The 17245-nt window shown below is 37.5% G+C and overlaps 1 protein-coding gene across 8 annotated transcripts in view; it reads left to right on the top strand.

Moving 5' to 3' along the window:
• Positions 1-17245, top strand: part of SGCG (sarcoglycan gamma) — a 103599-nt gene that overhangs the window by 82505 nt on the left and 3849 nt on the right. For all 8 annotated transcript variants that reach the window (XM_015852142.3, XM_015852141.2, XM_015852139.2 and 5 more), the window contains 2 exons: positions 2149-2221; positions 17058-17181. In XM_015852142.3, coding sequence (XP_015707628.1) covers positions 2149-2221; positions 17058-17181 — 197 coding nt within the window. The remainder of the gene's footprint in view (positions 1-2148; positions 2222-17057; positions 17182-17245) is intronic.

Raw genomic sequence — 17245 nt, 5'->3', positions numbered from 1 at the left:
CTTTGGTAGGAGTTACCAAACCACTGTCAGTGGTTTCCTCGTGCTATGTGGGAGGGTTTTCAGTGAAAATAGCTAATACCAAAACATGATACAAAGATTTGTGTTCAATTTAAATGCTTCTGCTCAGAAGCTAAGAATGTAACTAAAAGAACATTCTATTAGACCTTAAATAGGCAGACAGACTTTGGTTGATGGCATGTGTGTGTTGTGGGCTGCAGGTGTTAATGAAACCTGCTGTCTTCAGTCCTCTCATTAAGAAAATCTTGCTTTCATATTCTTTATATTTACATTTTTAAAATAAAGCAGTTAAAGTACACAATAAATCAATTTAGGCCATTTTCCAAAAGCTATTACTATGAGGTGAGTTTCTTCAGTATGTGTGTCATACTTAATGTTGTTATTTAATGAATACTTTTTCCTCACAGGAAGACAAAGTCTTAATTTTTCTTAGATGTGCACACTCTGGAATATGTAAACAAACCTTCTAATTCCCTCTTACACAGACAGTGGCTTTATCATCAGAATTCATCATTTTTAAAATCTAAATCCATGAATAAATGTTACATCATATTTGGCCCCACTAGTAACACATTCCTTCACTCATGGTTCTCTGTTTGCAATTTCATTTAAGGCCCATCAGCCAGTTTTAATCCATGTAATGCATTCTGGACTGATTTGTGTTGCTCTAATCTCTTAATCAAAATGTGATGTAGCGTCAAACTAAATGCCTATGGAAATTTATTACGCGTATACTTTTACCTTTATCAACCAAGCTTGTCATCTCATTTGCAATTTAAAGATATGGATGTATTTAATAATGTCATAACCAGTGCTTTTCTGAATACAAAAAAAAATAAAAATAAAGAAGGTGCAGGAAGTGCAGAAGATGGTGTTTAATTAATCTGCTATGGGATCTGAGTATTTCATGATCACTTTTCATACTCTGGTACCTCAGCTTCTTGACTTTCAGCTGAATATATGTGAAACTGAATTTCTCATGTTTTTCCACCAAACCACTGATAGAAATATCTATACATTTAACCTTTAAATCCACTTTAATCAGTTCTAAAATACAGGTAGCTGGTGATGAGCTTGTAGCTATTGTATGGAATTGTAAAGATGACAGACGAATTAAATGAAAAGCAGGCAGAACACAGAGTCTATCCATGCTGGCGATGCATAATATGGAGACAAACTCACGAGTTATAGACTCATGTATTTTAATTAGACATCATTGTTTATTGAGTGAGACAGGGTGCTTGAACAAGTTACCCGGAGAGGCTATTGAGTCTCCTACCCTAGAGATATTCAAAATCCACCTGGATGTTTTCCTGTGCAGCCTACTATAGGAGCCTGCATTAGCAAGGGATTGAACTGTGTGATCTCCAGGGTTCCTTTCCAACCCCTTCAGTTCTGTCATTCTGTGAATTAGTCAGCAGTAGCAGATAGTAGCAGAGCGTGTTCATATGGATAAACTACTAAACTCCACTTACCTTTTATTACTTGATAATTACTGTGATAGCTAGATAAGTTATTTCATATTTATGTGAATATCTATTTACAAAAATTTTGCTAAATATTAATAGCAATGATTATATTTTTCCTACGTCTTTATAATAATGCAATAATCCTTTGGCTGACCTGCTACATGCCACCTACGCATGTAACACCCTCATGTAGGTAATCAACATTTCTCTTGTGTTGGGATGAAACTACTGTTATTTCAAGAACTAAACAATCTGATCCTACGGTCATTACCATTTTACATGCATTAATAGCATTGTGCATATATCAAAACTGACTTAAAACAGTAGGAAATCTGATGAAACTACATGCCAGCTTTTTTGTGCTATAGTCTAAAATTAATGTGATTAAGTCTGTAATTTTTTTGTTGTTATTGTTGGAAGTAGTAAAATATTTGTCTGTATTCACACTTATTAAACATCTTTTTATTAATTTACACCTGTACTTTAACATTAACTCTGTATTATGTAGTTCCAGCCAATACAGTAAAACAGTATCTATTTAATAATTGTTTCATTAATTATTAATAGATGTTTATGTATTTTCTTCTGTTCTCAAAGTAGCTATAATTCCCTCTCACTGTTGGTAATAGTTGAACATTTACAGTGGGTTTTTCCTTTCCAGGGCCTGAAGGAGCACTTTTTGAACACTCCGTAGAAACACCGCTCGTGAAGGCAGAAGCTTTTAAACAGCTAAGGTAAGAATTTATGCCTCAAAACAGAAGCCTAATAACTACGTTTGGTATATGCACTCACATTTTTCATAGCAGGGGATTTATAATAAAATGTATGGAATCACTACTAAATTCCATTTTATATGAAAAATTGATGCTTTTTAAGAAAATCCTACATTGGTCTGCAATTTTGAAGCATTATATGCAATGATTTATTACCAGTGGTGAATATTTAAAGCCACATCATATACTGAATATATTTTTTTTCTATACACCTTGATTTTACAATTTCAGAACACATAAGTGACTTTCTCTGCATGTGGAAATAGAAGTTGCTTATTGGAAGTCAGTCATAGACTTGTGATAAAAATTTCAAGAAACTTTATCAGTTTGAGGAAACAGATTAGCAAGAAATAGCAAGAAACATTTAGAAAGTTGCAAATCTCTATATAATTAAAAAACAATTTGGGGTTAGAAAATCTCTATAAAGTATCTTTAATGACTTAACACTCCTTAATCCTGGGATGGCATTTCTTTGTGCATTACTCTGTAATTTGGAGGATCCCAAATTAGTTTATAATATGTTGATTATGAGCTCAACTCAACCTGCATTCAGTTCAAGAAAGTCTTCTGTTTCACTTAACAAGTTGTTTCAAATAAGAATTAAATGAATAAAAGTTCTTTACAGTTCTATTTCTGTCCTTTCATACGTTGGCTATCTACTACTTTCTATCATAATTTCTCTTCTTAGCGTTCCTTCTCCTGTAGGGATGACTATCAGAGAGTAGCAGAAGATGATTTAAGCTATCAAGAACACTGTATCTTGGTGACCAAATTTTCAAATCAAGAATGGCAAATGAAAGGGAAACTTTATTAAGACACTTCTTCTAATTTTCTTCTTGATATCCAACATTAATTTACAGTGAGATATCATGTACTTGCATTTGAAGACAGAATGGGCTTGGGATGTTCATTTTTTGCATGTTTATCTCCACTTTCTTCTACTGTAGTGGAATTTGGATATGACAAGCTTTGGGCAATGTTTAGAGTTCTACATTATAATGAACATTGATTTTGTAGGGATTGGTCTCATTTTGTTCATTTCCTGTGATTGTCTCAGTCTTGATAAAGTATGAGCACTTCTGACATAGAAATTTTTAATTACACAGTCAAGAAGCTCTCTATAAATTTAATTGGATACATTATCAATTAATAATATTTCAATAGGCTTAAAGCTAATAGTTTTATGCAATAGCCATTGTGCTATTTTACTTTTTAAGGACAAATTCTTCTTTGAATGTCATTTAAAATCAATCACACTGTTTTAAGCTACATTTAACAATGGCTATCCTACACTTATCATGTGTTTTTGATGTATCATTTGAAAGAAAATATTGAGATTAATTCAAAATATTTATAATGTTCTACTTCGTGGTCAAGTTTATTTGGCAGCTTATCTGTTTGATGATATTAACCTGTCAACAATAAGCACATTTTGGTCTAGCGTGTTGCTATGTGTTGACAGAGCTGAACTGTAATACTTAAAATCCCATTCAGTTCTGTGCTCAGTTGACTTGAAATTGTGGGTAATACAGATTATTTCAGAATTTACAGTATATAGCAATGATTGTTATAATGTCAAGGAATCATAGAATCACCAAGGAAAAGACCTCCAAAATCATCCAGTCCAACCATACACCTACCACAAATATCAAAGTACAAGAACTAAATAGTTCTTGAACACCTCCAGAAATGGAGACTCAACCACCCACCTGGGCAGCCCATTCCAGTTCCTGATCACCCTTTCAGAGAATAAATTCTTCCTGACAAACAACCTGAATATCACCTGGCACAATATGAGGCCTTTCCCTCTAGTCCTTCCACTGGTTACATGGGAGAAGAAGCCATCCTCTACTTTGCCACAAACTCCTTTCAGGCTGTTGTAGAGAGAGTCTATATATAGTCTATATATAGAGTGAGCCCTCTCCTCTCCAAACTGAACAACCTTGTGTTCCAGACTCTTCACCAGCTTCATTGCCCTTCTCTACACATGCTCCAGAGCTTCAGTGTCTTTCTTTTAGCAAGGGGATCAAAAACAAACACAGAAATTGAGGCTTATGTTCAGTCAAGCATCAACAAACAGCCCCAGGTCTGTTTCTTCCACACAGTCATATAGACACTCTGCTCCAAGTCTGTAGCATTGCCTGGGGTTGTTGTGGCCAAAGTACAGGACCCAGCACTTACTTGGTCCCATTCATCCCACTGGGCTCATTCCAGTGATCCAGCCTGACCAGGTCCCTCTGAAAGGCCTTCTAACCCCTAGACAGTTCAACACTTCCTCCCAGCTTGGTGTCATCTACAAATTTACTGAGGATGCACTCAATCCCTTTGTCCAAGTCAGCAATAAAAATATTAAATAGGACTAGCCCCAGTATCAACCTCTGGGGAACACCACTTGAAACCAGTCGTATCTACATGGTGACATCAACACTGATGTCTGCCTTAAAGCTGCTGTCCACCTCTGCTAGAAACCAAGTTAGCTCAACCCAAAGAAGTATGTCAAATATCAGTGCATAAAGCTGTGTAATGTGTGTAACACTCACTGATGTCCTGGAAGACCATTAAATGTCTCTATCTTTTATCTATGTCACTGTCTCTACCACCCATAAGTGATGTCAAGTCTGAGAGCAGAGATGGCAGTGATTCTGTGAAGGGGTCCTTAGAAGGAGCAAGAAGCGAACGCATTTGTCTGCAATGCAGATGCTAAGTTAAGATACTGACAGATGAGAGCAATTTACAAAGGTGATGCTGGAAAAATGTTATTTTCAAGGACAACCTTAAATGTCAGTGTAAACAAGATCCATGCATTCCATTGCAAAAAAGCTGAGACAAGTTCAACAGTAAATAGGAATTTTGTAATACTTTATAAATATTCTGTTGAATTCCACACTGAAATACAGGTTAAATACCAATTGATGGGCACTTCAATGTGCTTTTTTTTTAAATGCAGTTTCAAGTAATATTTTTCTATTTTTATTTTGAAAAAAATGCTTCTTTTCCAGTTTAAGATAGTGACTATGTAATTACAGGCAATAGAACCTATTTGCTCATCCAAAGTCTTATCTTCATACTTTCACCATCTATTAATCTTCTGCTATTTTCATAGAATCACAGAATCTTTGAGTAAGAAGGAACACTTAAAGGTAATCTGGTCCTCTGCAATGAACACGGACACCTACAGCTTGATTAGGTTGCTCAGAGCCTGACCTTGAGTGTCCCCAGGGACCACCACATCTCTGGGCAACCTGTTCCAGTGCCTTACCACACTTCTTGTAAAAATCTTCTTTATGTCCAATCTAAATCTTCCCTCCTGTAGCTGGAAATTTTTTCACCTTGTCCTATCACAGCAGACCCTGATAAAGAGTCTGTCCCCTTCTTTCTTACAGTCCCCCTTCATACGCTGAAAGACTGCTCTCAGGTCTCCCTGGAGCTTTCTTTTCTCCAGACCAAACAGCCCCAGCACTCTCAGTCTGTTCTTATTGGGGGCACATTCCATCCCTTGGATGACTTTTGTGGCCCTCTTCTAGTCACTCTCTAACAGTCCGTATCTCTTATGTCCTGGGGACTCCACATCTGGGTTCAGTACTCCAGGTGAGGGCTCACAAGAGCAGAGCAGAGGGGCACAATCACACCATTGCCCTGCTGGCCACACTGCCTTGGATGCAGCCTAGGATATGGCTGGCTTTCTGTATTGACAGGACACATTGCTGCCTCATGTCCAGATTCCCATCCACCAGTACCCCCAGGTACTTTTTGGCAGGGCTGTGCTCCGTGATCACATCCTCCAGCTTGTACTGATAATGGGGGTTGCTGGGTCCCAGGTACTAGACCTGCACTTCCATTAACTGAACCTCATGAGGCTCTCCTGGGCCCACTGCTCAGGCAGGTTTGAGTCTCTCTGGATGGCATCCCATCCCTTGGACATCAGCCGCACCCCACAGCTTGGTGTCATCCACAAACTTGCTGAGGGTGCATTTGATCCTATTGTCATGCCAATAATGAATGTGATATCAAGTGCCACAACATGCAGCCTTGGGAACAGAGAACATCCACTGTCGTTCCGATTTAGGACAGTATCACCAACAATGCTGACACGAATGGCCTTCTTGATTTACACGTTCTGCTGGCTTTACAGACAAAATGTTGAATTTCAAGATAGACCGCTTTTCTGGAAACACTGTGATAAGTGTTAGAACATATCTTTTTATAGCTAAGCAGTGGAGACAGAGCAATGCAATTATACTGTGGTCAGTAACTGTCCTTTAATTCTGTAGTTTGAAGGAAGCACACTGAACTTTTTTCAGTCTTACAGATTGAATTCATGACTCACCTGTAAAGAAAAAAGGATGTTCTTGCCCTCCCTTTCAAGTGGTATGAAGTAACAAACTCTGCTTTTCACAATTGAAGCATCCCTAGATATAACATTGCCTACTTTTTAGTTGCTGTTGTAAAGTTCTTATGTCTAGATAAGATACCATTTATTAACCAATCATATACTATGCCTAATAGTATATGTATAACTATATGTATATGTATATATATAAAACATAGTGCTCAAGGATGAGTACCAGCTTTGTTCACATATTTACCACATATGGATATCTGACAGCAAGCAACTGTGCGTTCTGAGCACAAGTCCTATGGGAAATCACTGTTAGTACAGTCAATCTGTGGTATTTTGCCAGTTCTGCAACCGAGGCTTTACATCCAAGTCCAAAAGTGACCCACATCATTATACATTTCTTGAATTTGATAAGTCCTATAGCAGGAGTGATGTCACTGTTCCAGAAAGTGAGAGTCAGCTTTTGTCAGAGCATGGTTATAAATGTGCAAATAATGTTATCAGAATATGGCTATATTTAACAGTGTATGAGCTGAAATCTTCTGAGAACATTTCAGTATTTCCAAGAGAACAGCTTCAATTAAAACAAATACATTATATTGATATTCATAACAAAATAAAGAAATAAATGATTTAAGAAGAGTTGCTTCATATGGCCATTTGTGTCAGAAGTACCTCTGTCCAAAGCTAAAAAGCACCAAATCACAAATGTATTAGCTTTTGATATTCATGTTGTGGAATACTGATAGTTTGAGAGCTCAGTTATTTTGATACTTAGCAGCATTAATTTAAGGCAAGTTGCTGTACTGGTTGGTTGCCATTAAACCTTCCTATGTATGTATTCAAATTAAATATGATCAATACATCCCTTTTTGTTTTAACTTATGTCCTGTGGCATCCAATAGTTCTAGTATTATGGCTACTGCTTCTCTTTGACTCTTTATGAAGATTTACTTTTATCCTTTCACCATTCATACTGTTTCCTTTTGCCCTCAAAGAATAGGTTTTCTATGGGTAAGGTGTATAGAAAGACAGAAGTGGAAACTGGTTCTGTGGGGTTTTGTTAGGAAGATTTAGGAAGGAAGTCTTAAAGGAGATGTTTAAAAGCCAATCAGGGTAAAAACGTTCACAAAATAATTGCTTAATCATATTTGTAATACTAATGCTACCGTGCTAATTGACTAAAAGTACCATTTGACTAATTGAAGAACAGAGATTTTATTTGCATCCATTATGCAAATCAGAAGCCCAGTCAATCAGAAGAGAATGAATTACATAATGGGACAGTGAATCTACAATTAGGAGTCAGTATTTGTAAAGCATCTCTGCTCCTTGCCTAGCAAGATGTTTCTATTGTAATATAATTTTATGAGCCCTGGCATTAATTTACAACTCATCCTTTTACATTCAAACATTATGCTGCATTCACATTAACTGAAAATGCTGTCAAATGCTTCTTGTGGTAGCATAAAAGATTTTCTTTTCATTCCATTGATGAACTCAAATCTATGAAAAGGTTGGTTTAAAAGGATGGGATGGTAGAGGACATCGCATTTATTACCTTCTCAAAAACATTTCTGACTCAGATATTTAAAACTATTTAATTAGCACAGACCTGGGTAGTACTTCATATCGGACCTTTTAAACCTTGACTTTTCCTGGAGATGTGAATCTTACAGTGAAAAGAATTTTCCAGGTGAAATATATTTTCTCCATCATGGTTTGCGAGCTGTTTTTGTGCACCCATGCTCTTGAATCATCTTGGGATTGAGTTTATAAATTACAATGCTTGTTTTTTGTTTTTTTTTCCTAATTCCAATAGTCCATCATGTCATTTCTCATAAACTTTGTCAGTATTTCAAAGTGCTGTCTTTATAAGACAGTATAAGTCGTATTTGATTTGTTCTTGTTTTTCAGGCATTGTGTTTGTAACATCTTCTGCATAAGTTTGTATTTAATGTCTACTTGAATATGTTAGTCATGCTTCCCTAGTGTGTTATAAAAAAGTTAGTAGTAGGGAAAAGCCCACGTACTCATTTTTCTTTGAGTAAAAGAGTGATCTGTTCCCTTCAGCAGGAATATCAATGTACTGTTCAAACTCCAAACTCAAGGAGATGTACTTCAAAGCATTGAAACTTTCTCATATACCCTGAAGTTTGTATCTGTCAATATGACCTTTCCCCATTATTTAATTACTCCATCTTTATTGCGTTATTTAAGGGCACTTATTTCTAGTAGGCATGTATGTAGTTGCTCCAAAAGTAATTCCTTTTATTTATTTCCATGGAAACTACAAAAGCTACAAAGAGCACAATAACACTGTTTAACAGAGCAAATTCTCAGCTGAAAAACACCATTTTTCAACATAGCCACCATTATTAGCTATGCATTTTCACCAGCAACGAGCAAGATCCTGCATGCTATGCTCATAAACCTCTGCATATCTCTCTGGAACATGGTTTGTCTTTCGCATCGCTGTCATCACTGCTGAAATGCACTATCCTCCACCTCACTGTGCTCACATAGAATCACAGAATCACCAAGGTTGGAAAAGACCTAAAAGATTGTCCAGTCCAACCATTCATCCACTTTTTTGTCTCCATATACATTAAGCAAGCATCGATGAATGTCAGTGAGTGATATTTTGTATATGTGGAGGAATTCATTGACACACCTTTGCCTTATAGTCACTTCCATGTCAGACTGTCCCTCTTCTGACATCTGTCTCACAGACACAGAATGTAACAGAATACCATACTGCCAACATCCACCTTTAACTTTGGTGGTAGACATAATGAATAGGAGACATTGCTTTTGGAGCCTCCCTTGTACATATGCATGGACTACAAACAATACATATGCGGTAATACACATACAGTAACCAAACCAGAGAATGCAGTCATTATCCATTCACCTAAACACAGCTGTTATCTTAAATTCCTTTTGATGAGTTTTACACCAGGCAGAATGGTCTCATTTGGCACTCTTGGGAGTGGCCCATTCAGTGCGCTCTCTTTCCTAATGAGGTTATTCATGCTTCTCTCATTATTCTTCTGATTCTTTCTTTAGATTAGATCTGACCTTAATTTGATTAGCTTTCAGTAGCATAACATATCAAAGCTGGCAGCGGAACAGGATCCTTGCTGCTTTTATGCTGAAATCTCCCAGGCCTGTTCTTCTGCACTAGGTCAGCTGCTGATTCCAGGCTGAGAGTTTGGTCTTGATTGCTGAGAGGTCTTGCTTCACTTTGAACACACTTCTGCTCAAATTCAGCACTTCATGAAAGCCATCCATGTGCTAGTGGGAACAGCTTGAGCCTCCATTGGAAATACATACAGATAAAATTGGGTCATTCATCATTTCACCCAGAACTGATTGATTTACAAGCATACTCCACCACAGTGCAGGCTACCTCAGAAGCTTCATTATAATTGTCACAGTTATAGATGCCTTGCAGATGCCCACCTGGAGCTCTTTTTGTAAGTCTATGATCGTACTGTCACTGGTCTTAGATGCAGCATTAAACTGGATAGAGTCCCTTCTGTTATTTTTCACTTACCTAGCTGCCAGTACAAGGGAGCATGAAGCAGGAGTCTCCCACTATAAGCACGTGCCTGTGGCAAATCCAAAATAAGAAAGGGGAGCATTACCTAATAACAGTGGTTCCCCACAGTACAGTTCTCAGGTTCCTTCCCCTATCCCAAAGGCTTTGGATGAAGACTGTGGCACATTCTGCCACTGTGCTAATGAACTGGAAGAGGGAAAGTTCATGACCTCCTTGTCAGCAAAGACCTCTTCACTTGAGAAGAACATATGGACATTATGAATAGCACATAGTGAAGAATTCAAGTGTCTTGAAATCTTTGTATACTTATACAATGCAAAGAATACATTGGATAAAGTATATAAAGTGAAAGGCATGGCACATTTCAGCATGGAAGACAATTTAATGAAAATACTAACCAGATTTTTACAGCAGTGATACAAATAGTCTTATTATATCGAAGTGACATTTTAGAACAAGTTAAAGTCATTAACGTTATTTGAGAAAGATAACCATGCTGGAAACCTCTGTGGTGTGCCTGATTCAATCATGTTCACTGAGCTCTTGGTCGTCTTTAATTACCTAGAGAGTCAGCACATCATAAAATTGAGGTCATCCTGAAAAGCTTCTTTGAATTAGCTCTGCTTACCACTCTTTATCGTAACTGTATGTCTTGAAGGAAACTTCTATTTTAATCATATCTCAGTTCTGATCTTTAGTTCTCATTCCTTCTATATCTCTGGTTTGAGTGACAGTGGACAAATAGGAATAAAGCATCTCAGAACGTAAGATGCATGGAGTGCTAATAAAGAAATAACCACACTGTAATAATTGTACCTGCTATATTCTTGATTAGGTTAAAAACATTGTTTCAAACATTTAAACATAAAAATGTTGCCTTTATAGGCTTTAAAAGTATTGTTAAAACTCAGTATTTATAAAAATCAGTCTTTATTCCCCTTTTGAAGGGAATATGTAAGTGCACTTGTTCCAGAAACAGGAATATTTCTTTCATATTGCTTACACAAAATAAGTTCTGTTAACCAAAACCTTAGGAACTGGGAACATCTGTTATTCAGATTGAGCTTCGTAATTGTAGTTGTGCACAAAAATCATCCCTAAGCTGTACGCAGTGTTGGTGCCTGCTGTACTTATGCTTCACAATTACCTTGACTCCAGAATCTCATAATTGAACTTTACTGGAATCATCTGTCACCATTCCTTTCAGATCTAGAGTATAAATTTGGAATGTAGATTACTTTAAGAAATAAAAACATAAGGAAAAATTCATTTAGATTAAAGGAATGGAAAATATGCTGAAAGACTGACCTGCTGACATCTTAAAAACCACAATCACAACATGTAAGAATGCAATCCAAAAGGAATGGAGCATCTCAGGGATCTGCCCTTTATCCTTGATCATTTTTAGCATAAGGGAACATAAGGTAAAAATCAATAGAGGTATTTATTAGAAAAGCAATCACATTTCTTCTATGTATGGAATAGATTGAAAAAAATAAAAATCTGCATCTGGTTGACACTTTGGAGGATCCTAAATGTGTTACTCTTTTCTGTGATTCAGCTTGTAGTTCAGCACATGCTTCTGGTTACCACTCAATTTGTATATTCAACCTGCATTCACATAACAGAGTCCAAACATAAAGGACCTGTTTGACCAGTATAAAGAGATGCATCGTAGGAGCTCATCCAGATTTAAAATTCACCCCACTCTGCAAGGAGAATGGCTCATTCACAGTTCATTCATTGAAGTGGGAAGGGTTCTTCTTATCACAGAATCACAGAATACCCCAGGTTGAAAGGGTCCCACAAGGACCACAGAGTTCAACTCCAGCTGCAGCCACCAATCAGGCCTCCCTTCAGCTCCTCTGCTCTGGGCTGAGCATACAAGGTTCTTCAGCTGCTCCTCACATCCCTCGCCCTCCACATCCTTCTTCATCTTTTTAGCCTTCCTTTGGATGCTCTCTGATAGTTTTATATCAGTAGGTTTACTTATGAACCAACCACAAAAGTTCTTTTCTCAAAGAGATTACTATTCCTTGATTATGGCTCCGGGGGTTTAAAACTGCTTGGATAGATAGCTCAGGTGGAATTGATCTCAACTCATTTATGCATCTCAAGTGCGTCTTTAGACACCAGAACTCACCACCTCCTTGTGGAAAGCAATAAGTATTATTAGGGAATTATACATTTTATCCCAAGAGAGGCACATAAAATAGTCCTGAAGCTCTAGAGTGCCTATTTCTCTCCATTTGTTTTGAAGGGTGCACAGGGGATGCCCTATCCTTGTTACTAGAGGCAGCTACATTTGTCCAGAGGTATCACACACTTACCAACTGTGCCATGTCTGGTTAACCTCTGAAGAAGTGAAAATTTGCTAGGAGAAACAATGATGTAATAAGACCACAAACCATCCGGGGCTGTATTCAAATCCCAGAGTGAAGCTTTTTCCACTTATAACCCCTGTATTCCTGGAACTCATTGAAAGTGTTAATCATTTTTTACATAGCCTTGTAACTAGGACTTGTAAATGCTGCCAATTACTGACTCTTGTTTGCTAACAGCAACAAGGTAATTAGTCTTTCCGACATATAATAATTAGCTTGGATGCCCTGACCATGCTAGAACTTTGTCTTTTGGGGAAAGTGATGACACCATCATATTTACCTAAAATAAGTGCCTTTTCTTTCTAGCTTGGTGAAAAAATCATAGAGGTGGTTGTGGGTTTTTTGTTTTAGTTTTTGTCTTTTTTTGAGAGGCTGTTTTTAAGCTTAGTAACCATACTTTCACACCTTGTTAATTTTAGATATAAATACCTGAGAGCATTATTTTCAACAGGGAATGAACGTGAACGAATTGTAAGTGATAATCCTGCAGCAATTTTACAGGTGCCAAGCAGAAGTCCTGTGTTACTATTAAGAAGTTATCTCAATATTATCAAAAACTGCTCATGTTTCACACATTTGGACTTCTAATATATATGTGTGTTGTTTGTGTAAATAATAAAAGCCTTACCATCCTAAGGAAAAAGACTACCAGACAGCAGAACATACTATATCCTCATATGATTATTTCTGAGTAGCCCAGCTCTAACTGAAGTATGTGAGATGTTTCAGTGCATTACAATGTGTTTATGTTCTGCAGGTCAGAGATGCTACAAACTGCCAGCAAAGCCTGCTACATGCTGAGATTCCCAAGTAAATGCAGATAAAATGATAGGGCCTCCCAAAATGACGTTTTCATTAATGCATTTAACCAGTAAGCAGAAGAGACTTGGGGGGAAAAAAAAGCAATTCTTAAAAACAAGTTAGAACAATTTTTTCCATGATTTTGCAGTCTAGTGCCGCTGAAGTTAATAAAAAACAAGTTTCATAATTACTAGAAACGTTTGATTTATGTACAGCTCTTTCATTCCAGACAATTTTTCCCTAGCTCATTTCCTATGTATGTAATGCACAGCTCTAAACAGGCACCTTCATAGTATCTTGCTCTGAATTCAGTTGTACCCCATTCCTTTTCTTCTCATATTATCAGTCATCTTTTTTGTATTTTCCCAAGGCACTGGTGATTCTCTTTTTTATGAGTAGCACAGTAGTGTTCTTACAGAGAATTAGCTTTGGTGTTCTAGAGTTGGAAGTATTTTCCTGCTAGTAAGCTGCATTTTGTGCTGTCTTAATTTTTCCTGTGAATTAGTGTGAAATGAAGCAACAAAGTGCACTTGGAAGAAGCTGGAAGAAAAAAAAATACATAAATATGTATATATGTATATATGTATACATGTATACATGTATATATGTATATGCTTTTTTCTTTTTTTCTTTTTTCCTTTTAGATAATTGTGATTATATTTTCATACTGATTTGCATGATACATTATGCTGTGGTGTAAATGATAGACTAACTTGGGATACAGTATGAGGGAGCTGTAGATGCTGACATTAGTCTTATTGAAACAAATGTGTGTGCTAATGCAGACAACTCCCGGAAGCACTAACTCTTGGAAAATTGGTTCTTTGAACTAAGTTACAAAAACTGGGATGATATAATATAACCATCGACCAAGTAATGGACTTGACTGGGGAAAATTGATGCTGTTTTTCAGTCAAATTTTGTTCATTACAGTTCATTTAGTTTAAATCAGTGACACTAAGACTTTAAGCATCAAACCGAATGGAAGAATATAGAATACAGCATCATTCAGGTAGGAAGCAATCAGTCCACCTTTAAATGAAGAAATAGATATGATTTGAGGAGTCTTTCTGGGGAAAAAAAATTTTAAAAAAAAGTCCACATTTGAAAGATTTACAGCAGTTATGCAAAATCAGAGTTTTGTGCCAAGGCCTGACAGAATAACTACCGTGATTTCATTACTGTGAGGAAAATGATCAGGGAAGATTGAATGAGTCATTACTATTTGGTATTCTTTGACGCTCAGTGAGAGCTAACAGTTTTCTGTTGAATGTCCTTACTATGTATGCAGTTTTTGGAAGATGCTGTGAAAGTCGCCTTTCCTGTTTGCAGAGAGATGAAATTTTAGGAGGCATTCCAATGAAAATAATTTTACAAAACAAAACAAAACAAAACAAGGCAGCAGTGATACATACACTGAGACTGAGAGCTCAGTCATGCCATCTTGTCCTTCTTTGCCTTTGGATTGGCTGGCGAACAACCAAAAGCCATGGGGCAGAACACCAAGATCCATCGCTGTGGGCAGTCATATTCTTCCTACAACCTGACTTCCTTCTTCACTGGCCTGATCTCAAAACATTGCTAGGAGATAAGTGAATACAGGTTGGAACTGTGCTGCTTGCTGTCCATCTTTCCAGCTCCAGTTTAGAAAACGTTTTCCACCAGCTCATGTCAGTAGAAATCTTGCTTCCCTATGAAGTGAGAAAGGTTTAAAATTCCATTTAAAAATATTAACAGTTTCTTTTTCTTGTGTAATTAGTGTGTGCTCTGGCTGCAGTCTGGCTGCAGTGCTGGTGAGTTAGACTGCCTTCAGACTAATCAAAGGGCAAAGCTGAAAGCAGGCATGTGAAGAGAACCACTGCCAACTAAGCCCACAGAATCCTTTGTAGCTCACATTTTTTGGCCCTAGAGATGCCAGTTTCTTAATAATTTCAATACCTCCCATCCTTTTTGTCCATTGTTTCAGGCTTTATATAAAAATCTACATGAGGATTTCAACTCAAATTAGGAAGATACTTCTGAGGGAAATCTCCCAGCTGCCCACAGTTTTGGTCCTCATCGTGGAACTGGTTGGAGCATGTGAACAGGATGGCTTTTAGAAATTAGCCTGAAAGCCATTCATTTTGGATTTCAGACTACAGAGCCAGGCTACAGCGAGTCCAGAGCACAACCCAGAACACACAGAATGTGGGTTATGTCCTTGGCGTCAAATATTGTATGGTTCCAATCAATTCCTCCTGCACTGCACTAGGTGCTAATGTACCCCTGATAGCTATTGTGACACCCAGCAGCCACTCCTAAATCCTGAGTCTGTTATCCCAAAGGAGACACAGACTTGACAGATGTCTCATTTAGAACAGCACATTACACAGATTAATTTCTCCAGATGAAAAAGATCCTCACTCCATTCATTAAATGTGATTTATATGCACATAATAAAAGGGTAATAGTAAAAAGTATCAAGTGATTGGTAGAAATACATTCCCTCATCATTCTGCCACATGAATTCAAACACTACCAATGGACCACAAACTCCAGGACTTCCATCTTTCCTTCATATCTTCTATGCATCTTCTCACATTTTCAAACAAGGTGAATTTCTATTTTGCCAAGAATTTTGAGGGACGTGCATCTGCCTCTTGCTCAGCTTCCTCTACTCTCTTCTTCCTTTTATTTCCTAGGAGAAAGATCTTGACATTTTTTTATCAGCCACTATCTGTATGGACTTGTGTATCTGCTCCCTGACTGACCCAAGTCATTTTGCGTTATTAGTGGCCATTTAAAACACTACCAGCGCTCTATTCAAATACATACATATTGAAGCATCTCTTTCCAAGACTGCATGAGTTCCTACACTGCTGCACTCCCCAAACCCTGAAGCTTGCAGAAGTCTGAACATGTGCAGCACTGACCTCAAGGCTGTGACCAATGAATCATTTTAAGTGACTTTAAGTTCGGGTCTAAGGGCTGATGAAGTCTTGTGCCCTTCATTGCAAAGGGATATTCAAAGTCAGCTCAGTCACTTACTCAGAGTGATGTCTCCCTTTTTCTTTAACATCTGGGCTTTTTCTTTCCTTGTCATGATTTTGAATTACAATTCCTATCCATGCGACTTATTGTGGAAATTACACTTCTGAAGAAACAAGGCCTTCACTGTTAGGCAAGCATCTCACCCAGCTCAGCCACCCTGCCGAGGTGAGGGCTGAGCTCACACGGTGCCTTCCTGCCATCTGCTGGCACCGAGGGGTACAACTCCTATAATGGGTAATTATTTCAAGCTAAGCTGTTGATTTTTGAGTTTCAGGTGTTATCTAGTTAAGTAACACGTACACAAGGAGTGAAATTAGTCTGGCAGCAATGTCAAAACTCTCATTGATTAAAGGCTGCACTAATTGTACTGTTTTCTATATTCACAAATGAAAACAAATTCAGTGTAAAAATGAGTTTCAATAAATGAGTGATGCTGAAACAATCTGAAGCCAGCTCTGAAATAGTACCTTACATCTGTATTATGAGTTCAGCTGTGTTTTTCATTAGAGATAATTCAGTGTTTTTAAATCATTTTCAAGTCTGCCTGAAGAAGAAAGCAGCTGCATCTTTATTGTGACTCTGGGTTTGATCCATGAGGTCTTTGCTCAAAGCTTACTTACTTCTCAAGTTAAAGGGATGTGTGAGAATGCACCACTTCAGATTTCCTTCTGCTTTCAGGCTGGAGTCACCAACTCGATCTCTGAGCATGGATGCACCAAGAGGCATTAATATCAAAGCACAAGCAGGGAATATTGAAGCTCTTTCCCAGATGGACATCAAACTGCACAGCAGTGATGGAGTGGTGAGTACAAGCCCTTCTGTTTCTACGGCTGTGGTTAGTAATAATGAATAACTTCAAATCTTTT

Source organism: Coturnix japonica, chromosome 1 (assembly GCF_054131305.1).
Source record: "Coturnix japonica strain WE chromosome 1, WE-NBRP24, whole genome shotgun sequence".
Classification (NCBI taxonomy): Eukaryota; Metazoa; Chordata; class Aves; order Galliformes; family Phasianidae; genus Coturnix; species Coturnix japonica.
This window is presented reverse-complemented; position numbering and strand designations above follow the sequence as displayed.